The sequence below is a fragment of the Lepus europaeus genome, chromosome 11 (assembly GCF_033115175.1).
Source record: "Lepus europaeus isolate LE1 chromosome 11, mLepTim1.pri, whole genome shotgun sequence".
In the NCBI taxonomy this organism is placed as follows: Eukaryota; Metazoa; Chordata; class Mammalia; order Lagomorpha; family Leporidae; genus Lepus; species Lepus europaeus.
The window spans coordinates 17,032,143-17,049,305 of record NC_084837.1 but is presented as its reverse complement, the minus strand read 5'-3'; the positions used below and the strand labels follow the sequence as shown (position 1 = coordinate 17,049,305).

Genomic DNA, 17,163 nt, shown 5'->3' with positions numbered 1-17,163 from the left:
ATGGAAAAATCTTTAACAACATACTAGCTAATCAAATCCAACGACACATCAAAAAGATCATCCATCCAGACCAAGTGGGATTTACCCCAGAGATGCAGGGATGGCTCAACATATGCAAATCGTTATAAACATGATATATTACATTAACAAATTGACAATAAAACACACAATTATGTCAGTAGATGCAGAGAAAGCATTTGATAAAATATAACATCCTTTCATGATAAAAACCTTAGCAAACTGGGTATAGAAGGAACATTCCTCAGTTACAATCAAGGCAATATGTGAAAAACCCACAACCAGTATCCTATCAAATGATGAAAAGCTGGAAGCATTTCTGCTCAGATCCTGAGCCAAGCAAGAATGCCTACTTTCACCATTACTATTCTGTATAGTTCTAGAAGTTTAGCCAGAGCCATTAGGCAAGAAAAAGAAGTCAAAGGAATACAGGTTGGAAAGGAGGAAATCAGATTATCCATATTTGCAGATGACACCATCCTATGTATAGGGGAACCAAAAGAATACTAACTCATAAGAGAATTTGGCAGAGTTGCAGGTTATAAAATCAACAAACAAATATCAATAGTCTTTACAAACAATGCCATGTCTGAAAGAACTTGTGAAACTGTTCCCATTCACAATAGCTCCAAAAAGTTAAGTAGCTTGGAATAAGTTTAAATGAGAATATGCAATATCTCGATGAAAATTACAAAACATTAAGGAAAGAAATAGAAACAGACACACACACAAAAAAAAAAAAATGGAAAAAATCTTCTGTGTTCCTGGATTGGAAGAATTAATATCATCAAAATGTTCATATTACCCAAAGCAGTTTACAGATTCAATGTGATCGCAGACAAAATACCCAGGGCATTCTTCTCAGAAGGCTTGAAGATATTCTGCAGAGCTGTTATAATCAATACAGCCCAGTATGGTACAAAAGTAGACATGTAGATCAGTGGAATGTTACACAAACCCCAGAAATTAGTCCACACTTCTGTACCTAACTAATCTTCGACAGATGGACTGAAATCACTCCCTGGTGAAAGGACAGTCTCTTCAATAAATGGTGTTTGGAAAATTGGATCTTTGCATGCACAATTACGAAACAAGACTCGTACCTTATACCTTATACAAAGATCACAATGAGTCAAGGGCAAAGGACATGAACAGGCATTTTTTAAAGGATGAAATACAAATGGCCAAAGGCACATGAAAAATGCTTAGGATCCCTAGCCGCCAGGGAACTGCAAATTAAAAACACAACAAGGTTTCACTTCACTCCAGTTAGAATGATTATTACCAAAAATCAAAAAATAATAAATGCTGGTGAGGATGTGGAGAGAAAGATACCCTACCCAATACACTGTTGGTGGGAATGTTAACTACTGCAACCATTATGGAAGACAGTATGGAGATTCCTCAGAAATCTCAAAATAAATCTACCATAAGACCCAGGCATTGCACTCCTGGAAATTTACCAAAAAGAAATGAACAGCATGTGAAAGAGTTACTTATACCCCCATGTTTATAGCAGCTCAAAACACAATAGCTAAGATATGGAATCAACCTATATGTTCCATCAACTAATGACTGGGTAAGGAAAATGTGGTATAAATACACTATGGAATACTACTCAGCCATAAAATGGATGTAACTGGAGGCCATTAATCCAGTCCCCAAAAGACAAATATCATACGTTTTCTCTGAAATGTGGTGGTTAATGCAGAGTACAAATGAAAACAATGTATAACAATGAAACTGACATTTTATGATTGGATTATTGTTTATAGCCCTTGTCTATATTCCTGTGGAACTGTGCTATTTCTCCTTTTTACTTGTTGAACATTATGGTTAGTGGTGCATTAAGCCTGTGATTATGAAGTATATAGAAATGTTATTGCAAAAATTAAAGGGAAAAAAAAAGGAGTGGGAATTGAGGGAGGGTGGGAAGTATGCTTATCTTCTTAGACTTGTATCTATGAAATAAATGATATCTGTTCTCTTTATATTAATAAAAATGGAAAAGACACTAAGAATAAAAAAAAAAACAAACCATGAAAGTGATAAGTTAACCAAAAAGCATATTACTGAGTGTCTGTAGATGTGCCATAGTTTCATCTGTTTAGCAAACTAGTGGCAGTAATCTGGTGGGATTTTTGCTGATTGTCTTTATTCTTCACTGTGTTAATCAGTCTCCTAGAATTAACTTATATCACTTGTTTTAAAAAAAAGTTTTATGTTTTCTTTGAAAGGCAGAGTTAGAGGCAGTGGCAGTGGCCGAGAGAGAGAGAGATAGAAGAGGGGAGGGGAGGAGAAGGGAGGAGAGGAGAGGGGATGAATCAGTCTTCCATCTGCTGATTCATTCCCCAAATGGCCACCGTATTGGATGCCGGCACCGCCGGCGGTAGCTTTACCTGCTATGCCGCAGCACTGCCTGAACTTGTATCACTTTTAGTAGAAAGCTATGAGATATTATTTGGTCATTGTTTTAATATTGATAGCTGTTTTAGCCTGATTATATTTTAACAAAAACTATTATTATTTGATTACTATTGAAAGACCTTGTGCTAAATATTATGGGGTAAAAGACTTTGTTGGTGATCGTAACTCTTTAGGCTTGAGATCGGGAGACAGGAGGGACACAGAGGTATGTCTCTGTCCATTGTGTGAGGCCAGTGTGCCCTGAGACCTGTAAGCATTTTCCACAGGCGTCCTAGAGACAGCACGCGGAGAGCTCGGGTGAGGGTCCTTGAAGGGTTTGGCAGAGAGGTGCAGGTGAAAAAGAATCTCCATGCTGGTGGGGGAGACCAGTAGGAGCACAAATGAAAGTAACCTGCTTTGCTTGCAGCTCATGGTTTAACGATGAATTGTGGGGCTAAAAGCCAGAGAGCTCTGCCGAGTCCTGTCATACCGTGCCGCAGCAGCAGGCTGAAGCTTGAGGCTGACTTGGGAACCTGGGGCAGGAGACCTCGTAATGAGGATTGATACTCAGGGTGATTAATCTCGTGAGGTTTAGGAGTATTTTTATTTTTTGACAGGCAGAGTGGACAGTGAGAGAGACAGAGAGAAAGGTCTTCCTTTTGCCGTTGGTTCACCCTCCGATGGCCACGGCGGCCGGCGCGCTGCGGCTGGCGCACCGTGCTGATCCGAAGGCAGGAGCCAGGTGCTTATAGGAGTATTTTTTAAATTAAGATTTATTTATTCATTTGGAAAAGTTACAGAGAGAGGGAGAGACAGAGATCTTCCATCTGCTGGTTCACTCCCCAAATGGCAGCAATGGCCAGGGTTGAGCCAGACTGAAGCCAGGAGCTGCTTCTTTGTCTCTCACTTAGGGTGCAGAGACCCAGGCACTTGGACCATCTTCTGCTGCTCTCCCAGGTGCATTAGCAGGGAGCTGGATCGGAAGTGGAGCAGCTGGGACTCAAACCAGCGTGCATATGGGATGCTGGTGCTGCAGACAGTGGCTTAACCCATTGCATCACAGCCACAGCCCTGGTCTAGGAGTATTGAACCTGGAAATCATGGAGATGGAGAATTGCTTTTGTATCTATTGCATCTTCTAGAGGAAGGTATGAGAAGTGGAAAAAAGGTCTGGTACCAGTATGATGGGTTGTCTTGTAGAGATGATGACCTTGTAGGAAATCAGCAAAAAATGAAAAATGGCTGGTATTTCAAGTTTGAATTACTGAGGATAAAAAATTTAATGGAAGTATTTGGGCTGTTTGATATTGTGAAATTAATTTTAAATCTAATGAGTTTGAGAAAAGTTGATCAAACATGCAGATTTTTTTTCAGTATTAAGGTTGGCAAGAACCTTCAGGATAACTCACTGTTTTTGAGATTAGGAAACTGGAGCTTAGGAATTGGGTTGGACCCCAGTGAGCTGATGTGTCAGGGTTGAATTAGGGTGACTGCTTTGAACCGAGTGGGAGCTCCAGCTGGAGCTGTGTAGGGCAGTAACTGTTACACCTATTTTTGTAATTAAAGTTTTATGGGAACGCAGGCACATCTGTTTGTCTGTACGTCATTCCGGCTGCTTTTGCTGTGTAGTGGCAGAGTTGAGCAGTTGTGACAGACTATGTGGCCCAGAAGCCTGAACTGTTTACTGTCTTACCCTTTAAAAGAAAGGTTTCCAGTTTGTGTTCTAGATGATTAGCTGAAAGTAAAACCAGCAGACATAAATGCGGTGAGGGCTTTGATGTATGGATTGTGTGCAGTGGGTCTTGTGGCAGTGGACTTCAGTGAGGTTGTGGCCGACAGAATCCTAAAGGCCTCACTTCAGACCCCCCAGAACAGACAGGAAGACATCACCTGATCACATGACACATTGGGAATTGGTTTCTTTTAATGATCTAAATAGGGCTTAAAGAAAACGTCAGGCTAGAAATACAAACCTGGATGTGTACATGGTAGGGATAGTAAAATAGTGAGTAAAGAAGAAAGAGAAGGTAGAAGACTTGGACCAGGGTTCAGTGCTGTGGCGCAGTGGGTTAACACCCTGGCCTGAAGTGCTGGCATCCATATGGGCATTGGTTCAAGAGCCGCTTGCTCTACTTCCAATCTAGCTCTCTGCTGTGGCCTGGGAAAGCAGTGGAGGATGGTGCAAGTCCTTGGGCCCCTTCAACTGCATGGGAGACTTGGAAGAAGCTCCTGGCTCCTGGCATCGAATTGGCACAGCTCCGGCCTTTGTGGCCAATTGGGGAGTGAACCATCGGATGGAAGACCTCTCTCTCTCTCTTTCTGTATAACTCTGACTTTCAAATAAATAAATAAATTTTTTTTTAAAAAAAAGAAGACTTGGACCAGCAACAGAAATCTGAGAAGTAGGCCGGCGCCGTGGCTTAACAGGCTAATCCTCTGCCTTGCGGCGCCGGCACACCGGCTCTAGTCCCGGTCAGGGCGCCAGATTCTATCCCGGTTGCCCCTCTTCCAGGCCAGCTCTCTGCTATGGCCCGGGAAGGCAGTGGAGGATGGCCCAAGTGCTTGGGTCCTGCACCCGCATGGGAGACCAGGAGAAGCACCTGGCTCCTGGCTTCGGATTAGCGTGATGCGCCGGCCGCAGCGGCCATTGGAGGGTGAACCAACGGCAAAAAGGAAGACCTTTTTCTCTGTCTCTCTCGCTCACTATCCACTCTGCCTGTCAAAAAAAAAAAAAAAAAAAAAAGAAATCTGAGAAGTAACCTTTGTTGGCTTTGGGAGACAGATGAGCTAAAGAGGACAGAGACCAGAGGGTGAGGAGGAGAAAATTCTTTGTTGTGTGTTTTTTGTTTGATATCTGAGCTTTGAAGATTTAGGTTGTCTGTTGCTTATTGAGGTAGAAATCACATGCGGTTTAGCGTGTTCAGTGTGTCCTCAGTAATAAGAGATGTTTGTGGCTGAGACTGGAATGTTATACACGTTTTGTTTTTGAATGCAGATGATGGAGCAGCCGCATCCCCTGACCTTGGGGACATGTCTCCTGAAGGGCCGCAGCCCCCAATGATCCTCTTGCAGCAGTTGCTGGCCTCTGCCACCCAGCCATCGCCGGTGAAGGCCATATTGATAAACAGGAACTGAGGTACAGACTTGCAGCTTTGACAGTTTTCAGTAGAATGTACTCAATTGTGAACAGCTTCTTTTACCAGATGTACATTTTTCTTGAGACCCCCTAAATTCTGTGTCTAATTAAGGCTTTGATCATGTTTTATATTGTCTGCAGAACATTATAACAATAGCTAAAGAATGCGAGGGTGAAGTTTAATCTTCCTTTAGATTTATGTAGGTTGCTTGAAACAATTAACTAAATGCAGTGTGGTTAAATGCTCATATATTCATGGTGGGATCTTTTTCCAGGAACTGTTATTGAAAGAGACATATTAGGCCTAGGGATGTGCATTGTTTGTTTTCTTCTTGCAAAAGCCTCTGTTGGATGTGCTGTGTTCCTGTGGAGCATGTGAGGAGGCTGGTAAGGCTGTGCAGGGCTGGCTGCAGGATGTTCCCGTAGAAAGGTAGCATGGATCTGGGTCTAAGAGGGGTAGAAACTTTCATGGCTAGCAACAGAGAGTAGATATTTTAACAAATCCTTCTGGTGGCATAATATATAAAAAATTCTGAATAAATTATCAAAGAGAGAGAGAAAAAAAGACCTTTTGTAGTGTGTTTGGCTGGCAGAAATGACCCCAATAGAAGTCCTCAGAGATCCTGGCCCTCTGGGGAGCAAGGATCCACAGTAAGGCAAGCGGCTGCCTCAGGCTGTCTTAGAAAGGACTAGGATTTCACAGGCAGAAAGCAAGAAAACAGGCTCAGTGTGGCGACAGGGAGTGGTGGGGTGGCATTGTCTTCTCTGAACTGTCTGCAATTCAGCTGCCTGTTAGGTTTGAAACATCAGAGATGGATGTTGACTGTAAAGCGGCTGCAGGTGGCTGTGTTTTTGCTCTGCCCCAGAAGGAGAGAAAGAGGACACTGAGCAGTTTCAGAGCTTGTCGGGTGGAGCACAGTAGGACTCATGCTAGGAGAATGCCAAGGGTTAGGCCATAAAAGCAAGTGTAGTTGTCCTTTACGAACTGGGAAGGGCTGTTGTACTAAAGAGAGATTTTCTATTCTTTTGTCTCCATTAATTCTGATGGAAAGCCAGCCTTTGTTCTTCTATGTGAAATATGTTTTATCTTGGCTACTTTTAATATTTTTTTTTTAATTTTTTTTTTTTTGACAGGCAGAGTGGACAGTGAGAGAGAGAGAGACAGAGAGAAAGGTCTTCCTTTTTGCCGTTGGTTCACCCTCCAATGGCCGCCGCGGTTGGCGCGCTGCGGCCAGGCGCACCGCGCTGATCCGATGGCAGGAGCCAGGTGCTTCTCCTGGTCTCCCATGGGGTGCAGAGCCCAAGCACTTGGGCCATCCTCCACTGCACTCCCTGGCCACAGCAGAGAGCTGGCCTGGAAGAGGGGCAACCGGGACAGGATCGGTGCCCCGACCGGGACTAGAACCCGGTGTGCCGGCGCCGCAAGGCGGAGATTAGCCTATTGAGCCACGGCGCCGGCCTACTTTTAATATTTTGTATGGTTTTCTGCAGTTTGACTAAGGTGTACTTATGTGTGTGAGTGTGGTTTTGTTTTGTTTTGTTTTTGGTCCTTGGGTTTGGTTGAGTTACTTGTCTTTTGGTGTGATTGTTTTAAAAATTTTGGTTATTTCTCTTTAAAAGAATTTTATTTATTTATTTTAAAGATTTATTTTATTCATTTGAAAGACAGAGTTACAGAGAGAGGTAGAGACAGAGAAAGAGAGTTCTTCCATCCGCTGGTTCACTCCCCCGATGGCTGCAATGGCCAGAGCTGCGCCGATCCGAAAGCCAGGAGCCAGGAGCTTCTTCCGGGTCTCCCACGTGGGTGCAGGGACCCAAGGACTTGGGCCATCCTCCACTGCTTTCCCAGGTCATAGCAGAGAGCTGGATTGGAAGAGGAGCAGCTGGGATTAGAACCAGTGCCCATATGGGATGCCAGCGCTTCAGACCAGGGCTTTAACCCACTATGCCACAGTGCCTGCCCCTATTTATTTATTTATTTATTTAACTTTTTTTTCACCTGTCCTCTCCATTTGTTTTTTTGAGGACCACTGTTGTATATGTTAGTGAGTTTCTATTTGTTATTTTAAAGATATTTTTTTTTGTATTTGTTAATCAGATTGATTTATACTGATCTGCTCTCAAGATGCCCTGCTTTGTGGAGTCTAATTTGATGTTTAGTCCATTCAATAAGTACTTTTTTTAAGGTTTATTTATTTATTTGAAAGTCAGAGTTACACAGAGAGAGGAGAGGCAGAGAGAGAGAGAGAGAGAGGGAAAGGTCTTCCATCTGCTGGTTCACTCCCCAGTTGGCTGCAGTGGCTGGAGCTACGCCAATCTGGAGGCAGGAGCCAGGAGCTTCTTCCAGGTCTCCCATGTGGGTGCAGGGGCCCGAGGACTTGGATCATCTTCTGCTTTCCTAGCCCATAGCAGAGAGCTGGATCGGAAGTGGAGCAGCTAGGTCTTGAACCAGCGCCCATATGGGATGCCAGCGCTTCAGGCCAAGGCATTAACCTGCTGTGCCACAGCACCGGCCCCCATCCAATAAGTATTTTATTTTGTATGTTCCACATACCATATTTACATTTGGTTTTTATTTTTACAGTTTTGTGTCTCTCCTATTAGCTCTCATATCTTCATCGCATAACCATTTTTCAGACCTTAAAATGTAAATATTTATAAAATATTTATCTTTTGAAACCATTTCCAGTAGTTATGTTAGATTTCTTCTTTGCTAATTCTAACATCTTGTCCACCTGTTGTTCTGCTACTCTTGGTGTTTTTTTTTTTCTCAATTATACTGTTATTGGCTATTGTTCTTCGGGTATCTAATTTTGGATTATGTTCCAGTTGCTTTGGGTGTCACAGTGTGTTGGCTCTGGGTGTGATCAGCTTTCTCTGGAAGGGGGAATTTTCTTCTTAGGGCAGCCCAGTACCTGGCAGCTCACGCCAATCCTGAGGAGACTTGTTGAGAGGCTTCCTTCTGATGGTTTATTTTGGTTTGACTTTTAGTTGTGGTTTCTGATCCTTATTCTAAGGAATTTTGACTCTTTTGGGGTTTTAGTGAAAGCCTCAACATCTTGGGAGGCCTCCCACCACCAGCCCCACACTTGATTAGACTTGAGCCTCATACTGTTGGCCTCAGATGCTCTAGAGGTCCCTCCAGCCTTCCATCAGTCCCTTTGAAGAGCCTGGGCTCTTTATTGTCTCATATATACTCTGTTTTGGAATCAGCAAAAAGTTTGAGGGTGTTTGCCTACTCATGTATGACGTTTCCCTCTATGGTTCTTCTGCAGGGAGTCTTCTTCCTCACTTTCTAGTTGCCCTGTCATGCCTGGATTCCAGCTTCTCCTACTCTCGGATCTGTCATCGCCTCTGGTTAAATGTGCATCTTGTTTATTGCCTTCCTTGTGTCAAGGGTTGTACTCGCTCCAGTTTTGGCTGCTTTGGCTGTTCTCTGGTGTCCTCCAGCAGTGTTTAAAAGTGTTTGGTTCAGAATTCATGATTATAAGTAGTAGAGGATTAGTATAGAAAATCCTAACTCCTTGTTAATACATGCTGACCTCCTAGCTCAGCCTGGTTCTGAATTGTAAGCCTTTTAGATGAAACCTGTCATTTCCATGTTACTCTGACTTCACTGCAAACCTAGGCTTTTGAAAAGCACTACCTAATCTGGAAGGCTCCACACTGTTCTGTTTCTTTTAATTCCCTCCTCACATGCTCAGTTTAACAAAGTAGTGAGTTGCAGTTCTTAGAGGAGCTGGGGGTGAGGAACACAGGTTGCAAGTTGATCAGGGAAGCATTGTGTGCGGCATGCAGGGGCTTCCCAGCTGCAGATACCAGTGGTATACATGTTCACTGACTCATTGCAATGTGTTTCACACTAATATTCTTTATTTCCATTAATTTCAAATTTCGTATTTAACCTCCAGAGTGTTTATGTTTCTCTTGAAGAGTTAAGGTTGGTTTGGGTGATCCATGAGAGAGTTGCATGTCGTTTTTGCTGTCAGTTACAGAGGGAGGAGCAGGTGCCTGCAGCTGGCAGCGCAGTGCCCTTACAGCAGGGAGTGGGCTCTTCTTGTGCTCTCACCCGTCAGAGCTTGAGACTGCTGTGGAGTTTTCCTTAATGGACATCTGTTGGGTTCTCTGTGTGCTGAGTGGTCAGGAAAGTTATTTGGGAACCAGATCTTTCATCTGTAAAACTTGGCTTTGTCATTTTTTAAACCTCTTTTATTTTTCAATACATATGAGTTCAGCTTTTCTATACTGCAGTTCTTAGTAGATGTTGGTCATTGTTATTTCTTAGCTTGTATAAGTTAGCGAAGGGCACTTTTATAAACCTTGCAGAACCCTCTCATTTGCCTAGGCTGCTGCTTTGGCTGTGTGTCAATGTCTGGCTGTGGAGTCCACTCACCCTTTGAGCCCGGGGTTTGAAGATTGCAGCTCCAGTGAGGCTACGACGCCTGTCTCTGTGCAGCACATCCGCCCTGCCAGAGTGAAGAAGCGTAAGCCGTCACCTGTTCCTGCTCTGCCCATCGTGGTGCAGCTCATGGAGATGGGCTTTTTTCCTCGAAGGAACATAGAGTTTGCCCTGAAGTCGCTCACCGGTGCTTCTGGGAATGCATCTGGCTTGCCTGGTATTGTATTTCTTCTTGTCAGTGCTCATTTGTTCTGAGGTTCACATTTTAATGCTGTTGCTGACTTAGCAGTGGCCTGCAGTACACTGTGTGTGCTTGCCCTTAGGTGTGGAGGCCTTGGTTGGGTGGCTGCTGGACCACTCAGACGTCCAGGTGACAGAACTCTCGGACGCAGACACAGTATCTGATGAGTATTCAGATGAGGAGGTGGTGGAAGATGTGGATGACACAGCCTACCCTGTGGTCAGTGCCTGCTACTTGACGTGCCTGCACTTTGGCTTCTGTCTTGGCTGTCTTAGGCTCTGAATATCTTTTGTTTTCTCTATTTTCTGAAGAAACTAAGTGTATCTACTGTGGATGATTCCGTGAGACATACCTACAGTTCTTCAGGGCACAGAACAAAGCTGTCTTGCTACTAAAGTGATTTTTGGGTTTCCTATGTTATAATTACTTTCTATTTTAAAATACAACCTGTTCACATATCTAGTGATGTTGGGTAGCCATTAGAAGATACTTTATTTAAAAATTGTGTGTTATATGATATATTGACTTGTGAACTGAGGAAGTTGTCTCATAGGAGTAATTTGGAGATGCTTCTGAGAGTTTTCCAGATTTGTACATTTTCAGGTTTATTTCTGCCTATTATGCTAATACTGTTAGTCTTTTTTAGATGAAGGTTATAGGGAAAATATAGTGTTTCACATTTTTTAATCTCATAGATTTCTCAGACAATAGGTTTATCTCTCATTTTTAAAAAATGTTAATTATTTTTTTGTAGTCTTCTGGTGCTGTTGTGACGGAGAGCCAGACTTACAAAAAACGAGCTGATTTCTTGAGTAATGATGATTATGCTGTATATGTGAGAGAGAATATTCAGGTGAGTTATTGTTAGACTAGAGCCTTGCTCATTGTTTCAGTCACCAAATACTTTAGCATCTTCTGTATGCCAAGCATCAGTGGACAGAGGCCCTGCCCTCAGGGAGCCTGCACCTTGTAGTGGAAGATAATCATATCTAACCAATAAACTCCTTGAAGGTAACACACACCATGCACAGGAGAAAGAACAGAATGGAGTGAGGGACGGAAGTGAGTTCATGTTGCATGGTTGGGATTGTGGTGGGGAGGTGCGTGAGGAAGCTATGTTATGCGGGAGAGCCTACGGGGAGTGAAGCATGGCTCAGCAGCCTCCTGGAGAGGTAGGCCTCTGGCCACGGTAGCTGTATCAGAGTTACCAGAGGAGAGAGCAGCAGGAGATGGGAGAGGCCAGAGCTGACGGTCAGAAGTGGCCTGTCTGCAGTGGATGGGGCACAGAGATGGTGTTTCTCCACTATTGCCATTTGTGACACTCTTTATATATTTCTTTTTTCATATCATTCTCATTGCCATCTGACTTTTAAAATCTAGTTACATTTTATGTATTCCTTTACCCAACATAAATATTTTCTTGTTCTAATTCTCTTTAGTATATTTCAGAGGAAATCTCCACATTTTACCTGTAAATATGTCAGTATGCACCCTTAATGGAGAAATGTGGTTATTTTAACATAGTGGCATTACTGTTACCCAACATTACCTGGGAGAATAGATAATATCTTTAATATCATCTCACTCAACACTTGGTCAAGTTTGCCATTTTCTCAGAAATGGCTTTCATAGTTTTTTGGATTTGGATACCCACGAGATCATAAATCTCCCCATTGGGTGATGTGTTTCTGGTTCCCTCCTGTCTTAGCTCGGGCTGCTATGACAAAATACCACAGGTGGGATGGTGACTTACGTGACAAACATTTATTTTTCACAGTTCTGGAGGCTGGAATTCCAAAAACAAGGTCTAGCTTGATTGGTTGCTGGTGAGGGCACTCTTCTGTGTATGTCCACAATTGGAGAGATGGAGAGCTGGCGTAAGCAAGAAAGACACTCACCCTGTTGGGTTAGGACCCCACTCTTATGACTTCATTTAAGCTTAATATCTTCCTTAGAAGCCTTATCTCCTAATACAACCACATTAGGGGTTAGGGCTTAAACAAATGAATTTTGGGGGGGCACAAACACTTGGTCCGTACCATCCCCTCACTCCCACCCCTCCATGCCATTTATTTGTGGTTGAACCTATGTCCTACAAATGTCTTATATTCTGGATTTGGTGGTGACTTCTTTGTGGTCTCAGCTAACACCTTCCTCTGTCCTTGTTTCTCCAAGAAGGTAGGAGTTACGGTTGGTTGGTGATTGGGCTCAGGCTGAGTAAGTCTTAGGCAGGAAGCCTAAGGAGTGGCAGCTCATGCTCTCCTGCCTTATGTCAACTGATGTGCAGTGTCACATGGGCTAAATCTTGCTAGCCTGCTCTTTCTGTGAGGAAGGTATTTAATGGTTCATCTCATAATAGCCATTAGTATCATCAACTATATGAAACTAGCCCAATCATTAGGGCCTACATGGTAGTGATATTCTAACTTTGCCATCTCTTTTCAATTTGTTAGCTGCAGTTTTTGTTTGTGGAGCAAAAACAATTTTGTCCTCAATTCTGGTTACTTATTATAAAATATAGTTTTTATAGGAATGTGGCTTTATCAGATTTTCAGAATGATAAATTGTTGCTCTGGTTCTTACAACAGTGACCAAGAAGTTTTGTTTTTCTTTTTTTCATGATGATCAGTTCATTGATCTTTAGGATTTGATTTTTTTAGCTTTCATTCCTTTTACTGATGATGAGAGTATCCTTTTGAGTGTCCGCAGTAATTTTTTTTAAACTTTTATTTAATATAAATTTCCAAAGTACAGTTATGGATTACAATGGCTTTTTCCCCCCCATAACTTCCCTCCCACCCGCAACCCTCCCATCTCCTGCTCCCCCTCCCATTCCATTCGTATCAAGATTCATTTTCAATTATCTTTATATACAGAAGATCAATTTAGTATATATTAAGTAAAGATTTCAAGAGTTTGCACCCACACAGAACATAAAGTGTAAAATACTGTTTGAGTACTAGTTATAGCATTAATTCACATTGAACAACACTTTAAGGACAGAGATCCTACATGAGGAGTAAGTGCACAGTGACTCCTGTTGTTGACTTAACAAATTGACACTCTTGTTTATGGCATCAGTAATCTCCCTAGGCTGTTGTCATGAGTTGCCAAGGCTATGCAAGCCTTCCAAGTTTGCCGACTCTGATCATATTTAGACAAGGTCATAAAAGACAGGGTGAGGATAGTAACCAATGATCCTAAGAGTGGCATTAACCAGGTCTGAACAATTATACAGCATTAAGTGGGGAAGAGGACCATCAGTACACACAGGTTGGGAGTAGAGCCATTGGAGGTAGCCTAGGCTATGGAAGCCTTCTGAGTTCGCCGACTTCAATGTTATTTAGACAAGGCTTTAGTCAAAGTGGAAGTTCTCTCCTCCCTTCAGAGAAAGGTACCTCCTTCTTTGATGGCCTGTTCTTTCTACTGGGATCTCACTCGCAGAGATCTTTCATTTAGGTCCTTTTTTTTTTTTTTGCCAGAGTGTCTTGACTTCCATGCCTAAAATACTCTCATGGGCTCTTCAGCCAGATCCAAATGCCTTAAGGGCTGATTCTGAGGCCAGAGTGCTGTTTAGGACATCTGCCGTTCTGTGAGTCTGCTGTGTATCCCACTTCCCATGTTGGGTCGTTCTCTCATAGTAATTTTTTGTAGCTGTCTGCTTTGCAGCACAAGTTGATCCAGGTTCACCTTGTATATTTCTTGTCCCAGACACTGAGCCAGCTAATTTCTGAAGAGCCCTGGTTTCATTTAGTGTAAAATAATACTCAGAGCATTAGGTAAAACCTTATCTTAAGACTAGAATAGAGGCTCTTCTGGGTTATACAGACTGGACTTTTATTTTAACTTTAGGTGGGAATGATGGTCAGATGCTGTCGAACATATGAAGAGGTTTGTGAAGGTGATGTAGGCAAAGTCATCAAACTGGATAGAGATGGATTGCATGACCTCAATGTACAGTGTGATTGGCAGCAGAAAGGAGGCACTTACTGGGTGAGATATATTCACGTAGAACTTATAGGTGAGTGCATTCTTTATTCTGCATTTTCTTAGACACAGAATTCCCAGAAGTGAAAGTTAATTCAAATGCATCTGTTACTGAAATCTCTAGGGTATCCTCCACCAAGTTCTTCTTCCCACATCAAGATTGGTGACAAAGTGCGAGTCAAGGCCTCCGTTACAACACCAAAATATAAGTGGGGATCTGTAACTCATCAAAGCGTGGGGGTTGTGAAAGGTAATATTATCTAGGCAACAAAATTCCAAATGTTAACTTTTCATTAACTAATGTAAACTCAATAATTTTTATTATTTGAGGACAAGAAAAAGCAAGTATGAAGAAAGCCTGTGATTATAGTATTGTTTTGCTTGTCATTGCCCTCTAGCCAAAGGCTACAAAAGAAGATACCTGCAGATGAACAAAGTCAGATTGACTAAGTCATTGCAGTTGGAGAGGACACACCCTAGAGGAACTATGTGCAAGGACTCAGGGGCTTGTGTTGGTTATTCAGTGGAAGGTTTAAGGAAGCTAGGGTAATTCTAAGGCTGGGTATCTTAATAAATCTTATCTGGAAGGTGGAAAGAGTATAGCCAAACTGCAGTGATGATTGGTAAGGAAGCGGTCATTCAGATTAGACACGATGGGGGCTGTGTGGTGGTTTTTATATTTTGGTTTAGATTTGATCGTACATGACTGGGGAGGGGTTTTGTTTCTGTTCTGATGTATCAGTGATCAGAGATCAGCTTTGTCTGATTTCGTGTTCTGTAAACATGCACATTCCCCAGATGCCCACAACAGCTGGGGAAGGGACTAGGCCGTAAACAGGAGCCGGAAACAGCCTAGGTCTTCCATGTGGCAGCAGAGATTCAAGTACCCGAGCCATCACCTTCTGCCTCCCAGAATGTCCATTAGTTAGAAGCTGGAATCAGAAGCAGAACTGGGACAGGAACACAGGTGTTGCTGTGGATTCCTTCTGAGAGGAGAAGCACGATGGGGGCAAGAGGCGTGGAGTCACGACACAGACACCGGGAGTCGGGTGAAAGCGGGCTAGAGGCGAGCAGCTTGCAGACTCGTTTATTTCAGTTGGTACAGCAGCTTATATAGCCGAGGCAGCCAATCTGGTCAAGGGGCGGTTTATGCCCTAACCAATCACTGCCTGTTGCCAGGCAGGTTGCTTTGCCAGGTGGGTTCCTAAGCCATTCCTGAGTAACTGATGCTCGCTTGCCAGCGGCCATCTTGGCATGACCTTCCCATTCCACCACACCTAGGCAGTCTAATATATGATGTGGTCATCCCAAGCTGCACTTTAACTGCTATGCCAAATGCCCACTTCCTGTGCCACATTTTAAACATATACAAAAGTAGGGAATGTAGTATTATGAACCTCTGTGTGCCTATTACCTGGCTTCAACAGTTGTCAACTTATAGCCAGAATTGTTTCCCATGGTCCCCTCCTTCAACCATTTGTTTTTTAAGGATCTGTTTATTTGTCTGAAAGAGCTAGAGAGAGCGAGAGAGAGGGAGGATGAGACAGAGATCTTCCACCTACTGGTTCATTCTGCACATGGCTGCAATGACCAGCACTGGGCCAGACCAAAACCAGGAGCCAGGACATCCATCCATGGGTGCCGGTCATGTTCTGCTTGTCTTCAGCCATTAGCAGGGAGCTAGATGGGAAGTGGAGCAGATGGGACACACACTGGCACCCATCATGGGATGCTGGTGTCCCAGGCAATGACTTTACCTGCTACACCACGGTGCTGATCACTCCCTCAGTTATTTTGAGACTGGCCCCTGACATCGGGTGCCTGGTTTATAAGCACCTTAGTACATCCCTCTAAAAGATATGTACTCTTTGTGAAACATAGGTAACTGCATTGAAATATCATGTGGCTAGGTATGTTTTAATTTTGTTCTTAGGTTTTTATTGGTGATAATGAGGATATTTTACATGATTTCTGTTCTGTCCTAGCTTTCAGTGCCAATGGGAAAGATATCATTGTCGACTTTCCTCAGCAGTCTCACTGGACTGGATTGTTATCCGAAATGGAATTGGTGCCTAGTGTTCATCCTGGGGTTACGTGAGTTTTTGTTTTTATGATTGCTAGCTTTGTCTTAAGAGGAAAGTATTTCTTTTGAATTAAGCTTAATAAATGACTATCTTTTTAACTCAATGGCTATTTTAAAAACAGGTGTGATGGTTGTCAGATGTTTCCTATCAATGGATCCAGATTCAAATGTAGAAACTGTGGTGACTTTGACTTTTGTGAAACATGTTTCAAGACAAAAAAACACAACACTCGGCATACATTTGGCAGAATAAATGAACCAGGTATGGCAAAACGGTCCTGTTTTTCACCAGATGCCACTAGAGAGATAATTATTGTGGACTCCAAAGTGTTAGGGCTTGCTCTTTAAGGTCCATATGTAGTGAACACTGGATAGCACATGTCAACACAGGGAGAGAGAAGGGATGGTCTTACTCATTGATGACTGCTTATTGCTTTTTATTTTTTAAGAAAAGGGTAGAAATTAGAATAGCTGGGGTTGTTTTCTTATATTTCTATAAAGAAAATAAAGAAAATCTCAAGACACTGGTAAGTGTTTATTGTACAATGTGGAATTGATTAGGTAAATAGTATTTTATTTGTATTTTTTTTTATTGTGGCAAATATATATATAAATTACACATACTTATGGGATGTTTTGTTACATGTATGCAGTGTCCAACCTAGGTTTATCCCTTCACAATTTGACATTTCATTACAGTGAAAACAGTAAAACACTCTTTAATCTACTTTGAGTTAATTTTTCAATTGGTATTACTTTAGGATCTAACTTCATTCTTTTACATGTGCTTCCAGTTTTCATGGCATCATTTATTGAAAAGACTTTTTATCCTCTGAATGGTCTCTGTGACCTTGTTGAAAATTCTAGATTCTCAATTCTATTCAGTTGGTCTA

At 42.6% G+C, this 17,163-nt stretch overlaps 1 protein-coding gene across 1 annotated transcript in view; it reads left to right on the top strand.

The window, feature by feature from the left end:
- Window positions 1–17,163, top strand: part of HERC2 (HECT and RLD domain containing E3 ubiquitin protein ligase 2) — a 230,098-nt gene that overhangs the window by 128,136 nt on the left and 84,799 nt on the right. Inside the window, 9 exon segments of the mRNA XM_062205025.1 lie at window positions 5,420–5,560; window positions 6,169–6,170; window positions 9,906–10,176; window positions 10,283–10,419; window positions 10,955–11,053; window positions 14,053–14,221; window positions 14,312–14,437; window positions 16,173–16,281; window positions 16,393–16,532. Coding sequence (XP_062061009.1) covers window positions 5,420–5,560; window positions 6,169–6,170; window positions 9,906–10,176; window positions 10,283–10,419; window positions 10,955–11,053; window positions 14,053–14,221; window positions 14,312–14,437; window positions 16,173–16,281; window positions 16,393–16,532 — 1,194 coding nt within the window.